The sequence below is a fragment of the Mus musculus genome, chromosome 7, assembly GCF_000001635.26.
Source record: "Mus musculus strain C57BL/6J chromosome 7, GRCm38.p6 C57BL/6J".
Lineage (NCBI taxonomy): Eukaryota > Metazoa > Chordata > Mammalia > Rodentia > Muridae > Mus > Mus musculus.
Genome location: NC_000073.6, coordinates 120,435,580 through 120,451,414, shown reverse-complemented (window position 1 = coordinate 120,451,414; position 15,835 = coordinate 120,435,580). Strand labels below are relative to the sequence as shown.

At 39.5% G+C, this 15,835-nt stretch overlaps 1 protein-coding gene across 3 annotated transcripts in view; it reads right to left on the bottom strand.

Moving 5' to 3' along the window:
- Abca16 (ATP-binding cassette, sub-family A (ABC1), member 16) overlaps window positions 1–15,835 on the bottom strand; it is a 135,246-nt gene that overhangs the window by 93,478 nt on the left and 25,933 nt on the right. Inside the window, exons 6-8 of one of the 3 annotated variants that reach the window (XM_006507683.2) lie at window positions 15,463–15,579; window positions 14,648–14,765; window positions 12,073–12,246 (exon numbers count right to left, since the gene is read on the bottom strand). In XM_006507683.2, coding sequence (XP_006507746.1) covers window positions 12,073–12,246; window positions 14,648–14,765; window positions 15,463–15,579 — 409 coding nt within the window. The remainder of the gene's footprint in view (window positions 1–12,072; window positions 12,247–14,647; window positions 14,766–15,462; window positions 15,580–15,835) is intronic. The other 2 variants (NM_001278944.1, NM_001278943.1) reach the window with 2 other exon arrangements.

The following is a 15,835-nucleotide window of genomic DNA, read 5'->3' as shown; positions in this document are numbered from 1 at the left end:
CTGGATGGCCTTTCCTTCAGCCTCTGCTCCATACTTTGTCACCAAATTTGCTCCCATGAGGATTCTGTTACCCTTCTAAGAAGGACCGAAGCACCCACACTTTGGTCTTTGTTCTTCTTGAGCTTCATGTGGTCTGTGAATTGTATCTTGGTTATTCAAAGTTTTTGGGCTACTATCCACTTATTAGTGAGTACATACCATGTGTGTTCTTTTGTGATTGGGCTACCTCACTCAGGATGATATTTTCTAGTTCCTTCAATTTGCCTAAAATTTTCATGAATTCATTGTTTTTAATAGCTGAGTAGTACTCCATTGTATAAATGTACCACATTTTCTGAATCCATTCCTCTGTTGAGGGGCATCTGGGTTCTTTCCAGCTTCTGGCTATTATAAATAAGGCTGCTAAGAACATAGTGGAGTATGTGTCCTTATTACATGTTGGAGAATCTTCTGGGTATATGCACAGGAGTAGTATAGCTGGGTCCTCAGATAGTACTACGTCCAATTTTCTGAGGAACCGCCAAACTGATTTCCAAAGTGGTTGCACCAGCTTGCAATCCCACCAACAATGGAGGAGTGCTCCTCTTTCTCCACATCCTCGAAAGCATCTGCTGTCACCTGAGTTTTTGATCTTAGCTATTCTGACTGGTGTGAGGTGGAAACTCAGGGTCATTTTGATTTGCATTTCCCTGATGACTAACACACAAGAACCTTACAGAATTCCAAACAGACTGAACCAGAAAAGAAATTCCTCCAGTCATATAATAATTAAAACACCAAATGCACAAAACAAAGAAAGAATATTAAGAGCAGTAAGGGAAAAAGGTCAAGTAACATATAAAGGCCGACCTATCAGAATTACACCAGACTTCTCACCAGAGACTCTAAAAGCCAGAAGATCCTGGGCAGATGTCATACAGACCCTAAGAGAACACATGCCAGGCCAGATTACTATACCTATCAAAACTCTCAATTAACATAGTCAGAGAGACCAAGATATTCCATGACAAAACCAAATTTATATAATATCTTTCCACAAAACCAGTCCTACAAAGGATAATAGATAGAAAACTCCAAAACAAGGAGGGAAACTACACCCTAGAAAAAGCAAGAAAATAATCTTTCAACAACCCCAAAAGATAGCCACACAAACATAATTCCACCTCTAACAACAAAAGTAGTAGGAAGTAACAATCACTTTTACTTAATATATCTTAACATCAATGACTAAATACCCTAGTAGAAAGACATAGACTAACAGACTGGATACGTAAACAGGACCCAGCCTTTTGCTGCATACAGGAAACGCACCTCAGTGTCAAAGACAGACACTACCTCAGAGTAAATGGCAGAAAAAAAAATTTCCAAGCAAATGGTCCCAAGAAACAATCTGGAGTAGCCATTTTAATATCCAATAAAAAAAAAATCAACTTTCAACCATAAGTTATCAAAAAAGATAATGAAGGATACTTCATACTCATCAACAGAAAAGTCTACCAAGATGAACTCTCAATTCTGAACATCTATGCTCCAAATGCAAGAGCACTCACATTCATAAAAGAAACTTTACTAAAGCTCAAAGCACACATTGCACCTCACACAATAATAGTGGGAGACTTCAACACCCCACTCTCACCAATGGAAAGAACATGGAAACAGAAACTAAACAGAGACATGGTGAAAGTAAAGGAAATTATGAAACAAATGGATTTAACAGATATCTATAGAATATTTCATCCAAAACCAAAAGAATATACCTTCTTCCCAGCACTTCACGGTACCATCTTCAAAACTGATCGTATAATTGGTCACAAAACAGGCCTCAATAGATACAAGAAGAATGAAATAATCCCATGCATTCTATCAGATCACCACAGACTAAGTCTGGTCTTCAATAACAACAAAAACAATAAAAAGCCGACACACACATGGAAGCTGAACAACACTCTACTCAATGATAACTTGGTTAAGGAAGAAATAAAGAAATTAAAGACATTTTAGAATTGCTAAGAGGAAAACTCATAGCTCTGAGTGTCTCCAAAAAGAAACTGGAGAAAGTACAGACTAGCAGCTTAACAGCACAACTGAAAGTTCTAGAGTAAAAGAAGCAAATACACCCAAGAGAAGTGGACGGCAGGAAATAATCAAACTCAGGGCTGAAATCAACCAAGTAGAAATAAAAGGAACAAAAGAATCAACAAAACCAGGAGATGGTTTTTGAGAAAACCAACAAGATAGATAAACCCTTAGCTAGACTAAGCAGAGGGCACAGAGAAAGTATCCAAGTTAACAAAATCAGAAATGGAAACGGAGACATAACAACAGAAACTGAGGAAATTAAAAAAAAAATCATCACATCCTACTATAAAAGCCTATTGGAGGGGTTTTAATCACAGTTGAGAACATTCAGTACTCTTAATTCTTCACATTAATTGAAAAATAGAACAAAAATTTCACTAAGTCCTGATGATAGTTTTCATAGAACTTGATGGAACTAGTCCTAAAATTCAAGATGTAACCTGAATGATTAAAGAACAGCAAAGCAGGACAATAATAACACATTAAGAATTATACGCTCCACTCTGTTCATAGCAGCCTTATTTATAATAGCCAGAAGCTGGAAAGTACCCAGATGTCTCTCAACAGAGGAATGGACACAGAAAATGTTGTACATTTAAATGATGGAGTAGTACTCAGCTATTAAAAACAATGAATTCGACTCAAGCACCGGGGTGCCTTGCCAGCAGAGTCTCCCGACACCTGCAAGAGCCCACACAGGATTCCCCACGGGATCCTAAGACCTCTGGTGAGTGGAACACAGCATCTGCCCCAATCCAATCGTGCGGAACCTGAGACTGCATTGACTAGGGAAGCAGACGACCTGGGCCTGACCTGAGGCACAAGTCCCTTCCGGTCCACTCGAGCACGGGGGTGCCTCGCCAGCGGAGTCTCCCGACACCCAAAAGGGTCCACACAGGATTCCCCACGGGATCCTAAGACCTCTGGTGAGTGGAACACAACTTCTGCCAGGAGGCAGGTTCGAACACCAGATATCTGGGCACCTTCCCTGCAAGAAGAGAGCTTGCCTGCAGAGAATACTCTGACCACTGAAACTAAGGAGAGAGCTAGCCTCCCGGGTCTGCTTATAGAGGCTAACAGAGTCACCTGAGGAACAAGCTCTAACCAGAGACAACTATAACAGCTAGCTTCAGAGATTACCAGATGGCGAAAGGCAAACGTAAGAATCCTACTAACAGAAATCAAGACCACTCACCATCATCAGAACGCAGCACTCCCACCCCACCTAGTCCTGGGCACCCAAACACAACTGAAAATCTAGACCCAGATTTAAAAACATTTCTCATGATGATGGAGGAGGACATCAAGAAGGACTTTCATAACTCACTTAAAGAAATACAGGAGAGCACTACTAAAGAGTTACAGGTTGTTAAAGAAAAACAGGAAAACACAACCAAACAGTTAGAAGTCCTTAAAGAAAAACAGGAAAACACATCCAAAAAGGTGATGGAAATGAACAAAACCATACTAGAACTAAAAAGAGAAGTAGACACAATAAAGAAAACCCAAAGCAAGGCAACGCTGGAGATAGAAACCCTAGGAAAGAGATCTGGAACCATAGATGCGAGCATCAGCAACAGAATACAAGAGATGGAAGAGAGAATCTCAGGTGCAGAAGATTCCATAGAGAACATCGGCACAACAATCAAAGAAAATACAAAATACAAAAGAATCCTAACTCAAAAAATCCAAGAAATCCAGGACACAATGAGAAGACCAAACCTACAGATAATAGGACTTGATGAGAATGAAGATTTTCAACTTAAAGGGCCAGCAAATATCTTCAACAAAATTATAGAAGAAAACTTCCCAAACATAAAGAAAGAGATGCCCATGATCATACAAGAAGCCTACAGAACTCCAAATAGACTGGACCAGAAAAGAAATTCCTCCCGACACATAATAATCAGAACAACAAATGCACTAAATAAAGATAGAATATTAAAAGCAGTAAGGGAGAAAGGTCAAGCAACATATAAAGGCAGGCCTATAAGAATTACACCAGACTTTTCACCAGAGACTATGAAAGCCAGAAAAGCCTGGACAGATGTTATATAGACACCAAGAGATCACAAATGCCAGCCCAGGCTACTATACCCGGCCAAACTCTCAATTACCATAGATGGAGAAACCAAAGTATTCCACGACAAAACCAAATTCACACATTATCTTTCCAAGAATCCAGCCCTTCAAAGGATAATAACAGAAAAAAACAATACAAGGACAGAAATCACGCCCTAGAAAAAGCAAGAAAGTAATCTCTCAATGAACCAAAAAGAAGACTACCACGAGAGAAGAATGCCAACTCTAACAACAAAAATAATAGGAAGCAACAATTACTTTTCCTTAATATCTCTTAATATCAATGGACTCAATTCCCCAATAAAAAGACATAGACTAACAGACTGGCTACACAAACAGGACCCAACATTCTGCTGCTTATAGGAAACCCATCTCAGGGAAAAAGACAGACACTACCTCAGAGTGAAAGACTGGAAAACAATTTTCCAAGCAAATGGTCTGAAGAAACAAGCTGGAGTAGCCATTCTGATATCGAATAAAATTGACTTCCAACCCAAAGTTATCAAAAAAGACAAGGAGGGACACTTCATACTCATCAAAGGTAAAATCTTCCAAGAGGAACTCTCAATTCTGAATATCTATGCCACAAATGCAAGGGCAGCCACATTCATTAAAGAAACTTTAGTAAAGCTCAAAGCACACATTGCACTTCACACAGTAATAGTGGGAGACTTCAACACACCACTTTCATCAATAGACAGATCGTGGAAACAGAAACTAAACAGAGACACAGTGAAACTAACAGAAGTTATGAAACAAATAGACTTAACAGATATCTACAGAACATTTTATCCTAAAACAAAGGATATACCTTCTTCTCAGCACCTCATGGGACCTTCTCCAAAATTGACCATATAATTGGTCATAAAACAGGCCTCAACAGATATAAAAATATTGAAATTGTCCCATGTATCCTATCAGACCACCATGGACTAAGGCTGATCTTGAATAACAACATAAATAATGGAAAGCCAACTTTCACGTGGAAACTGAACAACACTCTTCTCAATGATACCTTGGTCAAGGATGGAATAAAGAAAGAAATTAAAGACTTTTTAGAGTTTAATGAAAATGAAGCCACAACATACCCAAACCTATGGGACACAATGGAAGCATTTCTAAGAGGGAAACTCATAGCTCTGAGTGCCTCCAAGAAGAAACTGGAGAGAGCACACACTAGCAGCTTGACAACACATCTAAAAGCTCTAGAAAAAAAGGAAGAAAATTCACCCAAGAGAAGTAGATGGCAGGAAATAATCAAACTCAGGGGTGAAATCAACCAAGTGGAAACAAGAAGAACTATTCAAAGAATTAACCAAACGAGGAGTTGGTTCTTTGAGAAAATCAACAAGATAGATAAGCCCTTACCTAGACTCACTAGAGGGCACAGGGACAGCATCCTAATTAACAAAATCAGAAATGAAAAGGGAGACATAACAACAGATCCTGAAGAAATCCAAAACACCATCAGATCCTTCTACAAAAGGCTATACTCAACAAAACTGGAAAACCTGGACAAAATGGACAAATTTCTGGACAGATACCAGGTACCAAAGTTAAATCAGGATCAAGTTAACGATCTAAACAGTCCCATATCCCCTAAATAAATAGAAGCAGTTATTAATAGTCTCCCAGCCAAAAAAAGCCCAGGACCAGACGGGTTTAGTGCAGAGTTCTATCAGACCTTCAAAGAAGATCTAAATCCAGTTCTGCACAAACTATTTCACAAAATAGAAGTAGAAGGTACTCTATCCAACTCATTTTATGAAGCCACAATTACTCTGATACCTAAACCACAGAAAGACCCAACAAAGATAGAGAACTTCAGACCAATTTCTCTTATGAATATCGATGCAAAAATACTCAATAACATTCTCGCTAACCGAATCCAAGAACACATTAAAGCAATCATCCATCCTGACCAAGTAGGTTTTATTCCAGGGATGCAGGGATGGTTTAATATACGAAAATCCATCAATGTAATTCATTATATAAACAAACTCAAAGACAAAAACCACATGATCATCTCGTTAGATGCAGAAAAAGCATTTGACAAGATCCAACACCCATTCATGATAAAAGTCTTGGAAAGATCAGGAATTCAAGGCCCATACCTAAACATGATAAATGCAATCTACAGCAAACCAGTAGCCAACATCAAAGTAAATGGAGAGAAGCTGGAAGCAATCCCACTAAAATTAGGGACTAGACAAGGCTGCCCACTTTCTCCTTACCTCTTCAACATAGTATTTGAAGTATTAGCCAGAGCAATACAACAACAAAAGGAGATCAAGGGGATACAAATTGGAAAAGGGGAAGTCAAAATATCACTTTTTGCAGATGATATGATAGTATATATAAGTGACCCTAAAAATTCCACCAGAGAACTCCTAAACCTGATAAACAGCTTCGGTGAAGTAGCTGGATATAAAATTAACTCAAACAAGTCAATGGCCTTTCTCTACACAAAGAATAAACAGGATGAAAAAGAAATTAGGGAAACAACACCCTTCTCCATAGTCACAAATAATATAAAATATCTTGGCATGACTCTAACTAAGGAAGTGAAAGATCTGTATGATAAAAACTTCAAGTCTCTGAAGAAAGAAATTAAAGAAGATCTCTGTAGATGGAAAGATCTCCCATGCTCATGGATTGGCAGGATCAACATTGTAAAAATGGCTATCTTGCCAAAAGCAATCTACAGATTCAATGCAATCCCCATCAAAATTCCAACTCAATTCTTCAACGATTTAGAAAGACCAATCTGCAAATTCATCTGGAATAACAAAAAACCTAGGATAGCAAAATCTTCTCAAGGATACAAGAACCTCTGGTGGAATCACCAAGCCTGACTTAAAGCTTTACTACAGAGAAATTGTGATTAAAAAAAAAAAACTGCATGGTACTGGTATAGTGACAGACAAGTAGACCAATGGAATAGAATTGAAGACCCAGAAATGAACCCACACACCTATGGTCACTTGATCTTCAACAAGGGATCTAAAATCATCCAGTGGAAGAAAGACAGCATTTTCAACAAATGGTGCTGGCACAACTGGGTTGTTATCATATAGAAGAATGTGAATCAATCCATACCTATCTCCTTGTACTAAGGTCAAATCTAAGTGGATCAAGGAACTTCACATAAAACCAGAGACACTGAAACTTATAGAGAAGAAAGTGGGGAAAAGCCTTGACGATATGGGCACAGGGGAAAAATTCCTGAATAGAACAGCAATGGCTTGTGCTGTAAGATCGAGAATTGACAAATGGGACCTCATGAAACTGCAAAGCTTCTGCAAGGCAAAAGACACAGTCAATAAGAAAAAAGACCACCAACATATTGGGAAAGGATCTTTACCTATCCTAAATCAGATAGGGGACTGATATCCAACATATATGAAGAACTCAAGAAGGTGGACTCCAGAAAATCAAATAACCCCATTAAAAAATGGGGTTCAGAACTGAACAAAGAATTCTTACCTGAGGAATACCGAATGGCAGAGAAGCACCTGAAAAAATGTTCAACATCCTTAATCATCAGGGAAATGCAAATCAAAACAACCCTGAGATTCCACCTCATACCAGTCAGAATGGCTAAGATCAAAAATTCAGGTGACAGCAGATGCTGGTGAGGATGTGGAGAAAGGGAAACACTCCTCCATTGTTGGTGGGATTGCAGGCTTGTACAACCACTCTGGAAATCAGTCTGGCGGTTCCTCAGAAAATTGGACATAGTACTACCGGAGGATCCAGCAATACCTCTCCTGTGCATATATCCAGAAGATGTCCCAACAGGTAAGAAGGACACATGCTCCACTATGTTCATAACAGCCTTATTTATAATCGCCAGAAGCTGGAAAGTATCCAGATGCCCCTCAACAGAGGAATGGATACAGAAAATGTGGTACATTTACACAATGGAGTACTACTCAGCTATTAAAAAGAATGAATTTATGAAATTCCTAGGCAAATGGATGGACCTGGAGGGCATCATCCTGAGTGAGGTAACACAATCACAAAAGAACTCACACAATATGTACTCACTGATAAGTGGATATTAGCCCAAAACCTAGGATACCCAAGATATAAGATACAATTTGCTAAACACATGAAACTCAAGAAGAATGAGATGAAGTGTGGACACTATGTCCCTCCTTAGTTTTGGGAACAAAACACCCATGGAACGAGTTACAGAGACAGTTTGGAGCTGAGACGAAAGGATGGACCATCTAGAGACGGCCATATCCAGGGATCCACCCCATAATCAGCTTCCAAATGCTGACACCATTGCATACACTAGCAAGATTTTATTGAAAGGACCCAGATGTAGCTGTCTCTTCTGAGACTATGCCGGGGCCTAGCAAACACAGAAGTGGATGCTCACAGTCATCTATTGGATGGATCACAGGGCTCCCAATGGAGGAGCTAGAGAAAGTACCCAAGGAGCTAAAGGGATCTGCAACCCTATAGGTGGAACAACATTATGAACTAACCAGTACCCCGGAGCTCTTGACTCTAGCTGCACATGTATCAAAAGATGGCCTAGTCGGCCATCACTGGAAAGAGAGGCTCATTGGACACGCAAACTGTATATGCCCCAGTACAGGGGAACGCCAGGGCCAAAAAAATGGGAATGGGTGGGTAGGGAAGTGGGGGGGAGGTTATGGGGGACTTTTGGGATAGCATTGGAAATGCAATTGAGGAAAATATGTAATAAAAATATATAAAAAAACAATGAATTCATGAAATTCTTAGGCAAATGGATGGAACTAGAAAATATCATCCTGAGTGAGGTAATCTAGTCACAAAAGAACACACATGGTATGTACTAACTGATAAGTGGATATTGGTCAAAAAGCTCAAAATTACTATGATACAACTCATAGACAGTATGTGAAGCTCAAGAAGAAAAAAATGTGGATGTTTCAGTCCTGCTTAGAACGGTAAACAAAATAATCATGGGAGGTAGAGGGAGGGAGGGGTCTGGGAGGTTGAGAGGAGGGGAAGAATAGAGGAGGGGGAGGGGAAAAGGTGGGCAGGATCAGGTGTGGCAGGAGGCAGGGAGAAGTACAGAGGGTCAAGAAATTGAATAGAGGTATTCAGCAGTGGGGAATGGGAAACTGGGGGTAGCCAGTAGAAAGTTCCAGATGCCAGGAAAGTAAGAGGTTCCCAGTACCCAATGGGGATGACAGTAGCTGAAATACCCAGCAAAAGGGAAAGAGAACCAGTAGAGACCATATCCAGAGGTTAGGTACAGCCCCCAGTTGAGGGATGAGCCCACCCACCCACCTCAAAATACTTAACCCAGAATTGCTCCTGTCTGAAGGAAATGCAGGGACAAAGAGTAGAGCAGAGACTGAAGGAAAGGCCATCCAGAGACCTTCCCACTTAGGGATACATCCCATCTGCAGACGCCAAACCCAGACACTATTGCTGATATCAAGAAGTGCTTACTGACAGGAGCTTGGAACAGTTGTCCCCTGAGAGGCTCTGCCAGAGCCTGATTAATACAGATGGAGATGTTCTCAGCCAACCATCAGACTGAGCATGGGTACTCAATGAAGTAGTTAGAGGAAGAACTAAAGGAGCTTCAGGGGTTTCCAACCCAATAGAAAGAACAACAATATCAACCAACCAGACCCCACAGAGCTCCCAGGGACTAAACTACCAACCAAAGAGTACACATGGAGCAACCAATGGCTCCAGCTGCGTATGTAGCAGAGGACTGCCCTATCTGTCATCAATAGGAGAGGAGCCTCTTGGTCCTGGGGACGCTCGGTGCCCCATCATAGGGAAATGCTAGGGCTACCGGTGAGGTGGGACTAGGTAGGTGGGGGAGCACCCTCATAGAAGCATGGGGGAGGGAGGTGTGATAGAGGGTTTTTGGAGGGGAAACGGGAATGGGGATAACAGCTGAAATGTAAATAAATAAAATAACCAAAAAAAATTGGTATGTGGTTGGTGTGTGACTCCCTACACTCCTTATGCTATGGTGGCAGAGGCGTGAGGATCTCTGTGGGTCTAAGACCAGCCAGGTTTACATAGTAAGTTTTAGGCCAGCCAGGGATAACAGTGAAATCCTATCTCAAAACAAAAACAAAAACAAAGAAACAAAACAAACAAACAAAAAAACCCCAAACCAAACAACCCCCTATACCCCAAAACTAGTATTGAGTCATAAAATTCTTGTGATAGTGGTATTATCAGAAACTCAAGAAGAAAGAAGACCAAAGTGTGGACACTTCGCCCCTTCTTAGAATTGGGAACAAAACACCCCTGGAAAGAGTTACAGAGACAAAGTTTGGATCTGAGACAAAAGGATGGACCACCCAGAGACTGCCCCACCCGGGGATCCATCCCATAATCAGCCACCAAACATAGACACTATTGTATACTCCAGCAAGATTTTGCTGAAAGGACCCTGATAGAGCTGTCCTTTGTGAGGCTATGCCAGTGCCTGGCAAACACAGAAGTGGATGCTCACAGTCAGCTATTGGATGGAACACAGGGCCTCCAATGGAGGAGCTAGAGAAAGTACCCAAGGAGCTGAAGGGATCTGCAACCCTATAGGTGGAACAACATTATGAACTAATCAGTTACCCCCCCCCTCCCCCAGAACTGTGTCTCTAGTTGCTTATGTAGCAGAAGATGGCCTAGTCAGCCATCATTGGGAAGAGAGGCCCCTTGGTCTTGCAAACTTTATATGCCTCAGTACAGGGGAACACCAGGGCCAGGAAGTGGGAGTGGGTGGGTAGGGGAGTGGGGGGCGGGGGGAGGGTATAGGGGACTTTGGGGATAGCATTTGAAATGTAAATGAAGAAAATACCTAATTAAAAATTGGAAAAAAATCAGTATATTAATATACAGTACAAGAATCATCTATTTGATAGCTATTGTAATATAAATAAAATTTAAGTTATGTAATTACTTTATGAGACAGGACTTTTATAACTTAGACATTTTAAAAATAATCCAGAGTCCTGCTATGTCTTTCAGGGTAGTTTTTTTTTGTTTGTTTGTTTTTTTGTTTTGTTTTGTTTTATTTTTTTGAGACAGGGCTTCTCTGTGTAGCCTTGGCTGTCCTGTAACTCACTCTGTAGACCAGGCTGGCCTCAATCTCAGAAATCCGCCTGCCTCTGCCTCCCAAGTGCTGGGATTAAAGGCGTGTGCCACAACGCCTGGCTGTTCAGGGTAGTTTTAAACTCTTAGACTCAAGTCCCATCTCAACTTACTATGTGAGTATATAAGCAATGTTTCCTTGCTCAGTCTAAGTTGTTAGCACTTTTGCAAGTGGGAATTTATTTTGCAGATTAATATGCACAGATGACCACATACACAAACCATAAGCCATTTAAACATGGACAAGAAGTGGTTGATTATAGGCAAATACTAAGGGGAAAAAGTCATGTTTTCAATTTTTTTAGAGAATAAAAATAATAGAAGTTCTAAAATGATTTTATTGGACAGTGTAAGTTCATAGGAAAAAAGATGGAACAATTCTTTTAATTTTTTGCACATTCTATGGTAATTCCATACACAAATACATGCACTTAGAGGACATATCCACTCCTTGTTCCCCATCTCTAACTCCTCTCCATCCCTCTCTTAACTTCATGTCTTTTTTTTTTTAATAACTCTTGAATCCAACTAGTGGTGTCTGAACATACATGTGTGTAGGGCAACATGGGTAATTTATCATGGGCTACAGTGCTCAAGAAGTTAACTCTCCCCACCCTTCACGTTAACTGCCAATAGCTTCCCAGCTAGGTATGGGAGCTTTATATTTTTCATATTTTACATAACCACATATAATAAGAAAATTTGGGGGAATATAACATTTTCTTACCTTTCCATCTCCTATTTATCCAGTTTCCTAAGAACTGAATCAGCAATACCAATACCCACCTTGTATTTCCAACTTGATTAAGATATTAATTCCCAGTGCCAAAGCAACATTTGCACTCAGACAGGCGGTTATCTTGGTAGTAAGGTTCAACATCCCATAGTATTCAGAGATGAAATTATAGGGAAAGAAACTGGCAAAAAATAGGAGGTTTCCAGCAGAAGCAGCCAAACGAGCTTCAAAGAAGAAATTACAATTAACTTTTTATGCTACAACAGATAACAAAGTTGAATATACTTACATTATGTTTCCAAAAAGTTACTGTTCCTACTCTTATCTATGAAACAAGACAAAATAACTGAACATGTAGATAATTACTAAATACTGGATGTTGTTAATCTCATAAGCATGGGATTTTGTTATGTTAAACCTGCTCTTTTCTGAACAGAAATGGAGGGAGAGTGGATCTGAGGAAAAGGGGAGATATGGGGAAACTAGGAGGAGTGGAAGGAGGGGAAATTGTGGTCAAGATGTATTGTATGAGAGAAGAATTAAAAATAAAGAAAAATAATTCTCATCAAAATATTAATAGGACATAAAATCAGTGTTAGTGAAGAAAGTTAAAAACAAAACCAAAAACAATCAAACTGCAGGGTACCACTTCCTAACATCACCATCACTCAGAGGAGACAGCAGCATACTAACTGGGGAAAAAACTTTCATCAGCTGCACATCCAATAGAGAACTAACATCCAATATATATAAAGAACGGAAAACACTAGTTATCAAGAGAGCAAATGAGGTATAGATCTAAACATAATTCTCAAAAGAGGAACCTCAAATGGTCCAGAAGCAGCTATGTTCTGCATTTCTAATCATTAGGGAAATGCAAAACAAAACTATTTTGAGATTCCATCTTAAACCTGTCAGAATGGCTAAGATCAGTAAAACAAGCGGCAGCTCATGCTGTGAGGATACAGAGTAAGGGGAGCGCTCATCAACATGGACAGCCATGCTGGAAATCAGGTGGCGGGCGGCTCCTCAGAAAGCAGGCAACTCATCTACCTCAAGATCCAGCTGCTCCACACTTAGTCATACACCCAAAGTCTATTCATCCCATCACTAGGACACCTGCTCAACCACATTCATTGCTCCTCAGTTCAGAATAACCAGAAATTACAAACAACATAGATGTCCCTCAGTACACAAGTGGATAAAGGAAATGTGCTACTTAAAAAAAAATGGAGTATTACTCTTAGCAACAACAACAACAATAACAAACAGAATCAGAAAAAGAAAGAGAAAAAGAAAGAAAGAAAGAGAGAGAGAAAGAGAGAGAGAGAGAGAGAGAGAGAGAGAGAGAGAGAGAGAGAGAGAAAAGGGAAGAAAGAGATTCATAGGTAAACTAGGAACCACCACCCTGAGTGAAGAAACTTACACCCTGAAATGCAAAACTGGTATTGAATTTGCATATATGTGGATATTATTAGCTAAAACACCATTAATACATAAACTAAAATCCACAGAATAACAGAGGCTAGGAATAGAGTAATGGAGTAAGGAATACAGAATGAGAGACTTTTGAACACTCAGCCCTAAATGAGATGTCTCCATCAAATCCCTCACCACAGGGCTCAGGAAACCCTGTAGAAGAGGAGGTAGCAAGAGTGTAAGTGCCAGAGGGGGTGGAAGACACCAAGAAAACAAGGCTCTCTAACTCAACATGATTGATATAAACACACAGACTGAGGCAGTATGCACAGGGCCTGCATGGGGCTGCACTGGATGGGGTGGGTCCTGGAGCTGAAAGGAGAAGTGGGCACAAGCCTTCATCCCAAACTCCTAAGCAATCTTCAACTGAAAACCACTTGCAAACAAAAATTTAGGTTCCTACAAAAGAGTCTATGGGGGAAACAAACTACTCTTAAGGGTGGGTGGCATGCCTAGCAGTAGATGGCCAATAGAAAGCAAACTCAATGGCATCTTTGGTGGTTCCTTTTCTCATAATGTCATGTCAGGGCTCCTTTTCTCATAATGTCATATCAGGGCTTTTCCTTTTTAATCTTACCATTTTTAAAATTTCATTTATATATACTTTTTCTTCTGCCTTTGTGCCTTATATTTCCTTTGCATATATATTATGGCTTCCTGTTTAGTTTCTTTATGGGCTTCCTGAGTGTGCAAATGACTGGGTCTCTGTTTCTTCTCCTGGGCTCTTCTTCTGTTTGTTCTGTTCTACTCCAATGTATTAGTTTAGGTTTTATCTCATCATATTTTATCTTAGTATCATCTCTTAGAAGCCTGTTTGCTTTCTAATGAGACACAGAAAGGGTGTGGATCCAGATGGGAGGAGTAGAGGGAAGGAAAGCCATAGTTAGGATGCAGTATGCGAGAAAAAAAGCCAACTAAAAACATAAACAGCAGTTGAGTAACTGGAAAGCTCAGAAAAGCAATAAAGAATTTACTGGTCTAGAAACGAGCAAAAAGAAATACAGTTCTTTGGTTTTTTGCTTGTTTGTTTGTTTCTGAGTTTATAATTCTAGATTTTAACCCTCTGTCAGATTAGCATCTGACACCCCCCACCCCCCGCACTCTGTATTTTCACTTTATGCTATGGCTTCTGCTGTCCAGACTTACTTTTACTGAAGAACGTGCTAACCATAAAGGCAAAGCATATGGATGCGATAGCATAACATGTAAGAAAGACAAAGATGAAACTACAGTCACTGTAGCGCAAGATTGGCTCCTCTACAATCTACAATGAAACAATCATGACATCAGATAGGGAATGTCACATAAACACAAGGTAAGAGACAAAGGCATGGTTCCTACTGAAACACATCGCCACACTCAGCTGGTGAGACCCAAAGACAGGAAGTTAAAGTCTTGCTGAGAAACTCAGCAGCATCTCAGTTTTCTAGTAAGGTCAAAACAAAAACAAAATCCAATGGATTCTACTGGAACCCTGAGACCAGTAAGTCCATAGCGTGATATCTCTCCATTTACTGGATTGTGTAGCAGACTCAACTCACTGAAACTCATTTACCTGTTAGAGTACACATTTGTCCTATGTATTTATAGAACACCTGAAATACAGCTTGAATGACTATGGAATTCAATTTTATTTTTAAGAACACAGTTTAAATTTAAATAAAAACTATAGTATTGTCAAAAATAGTATATTTTTCCATTAAAAACCTTCATGTCAGAATTGGGATGTACAGTAACACAAAACACATTAGATTTTTAAAATAACAAAAACACTATTTTAAAAATTGTTATATGGTAAAAGAATATTTTTAAAGACCTGAGTTAAACATATCACTAAAAGAATTTTGTCTCTTTCTCCTTATGTTTGTTTTTTTAAAAAAACTTCTATAGCTAGTAAAAATTCAATATTATATAAGCAATTAATTATATATCTGTTAGACAGCATGAAACTGGATACTTGCCTGGACAAAGAGTAATATACATATCAAAAGGATAATGATGACATATAACGGGAAGAACGTGAAGAAATAACCAATCCAGATGATCCAATTTCTAAGCCCCATTATGAGCTGGTACTCCTGTAGGATTGTCAACACAGATCAAGCATTTTATATGTCAGGCAATTCATGATGCTTTCACACACAACTTTTGAATTTTTACTACAAAGTCTGTAAAAATGGTTAACGTTATCTCTACTTTAAGAATGAGAAAAATCAAGGCTTAGAGGTCTATCAAAATTCTGCAGTAAGCAAGGTTCATACTTCTCTTAAAATATATGTTTTTCTTAGTTCAGAGATATTTTTCAATACTACATCTGGGATTTACAAAATGAAA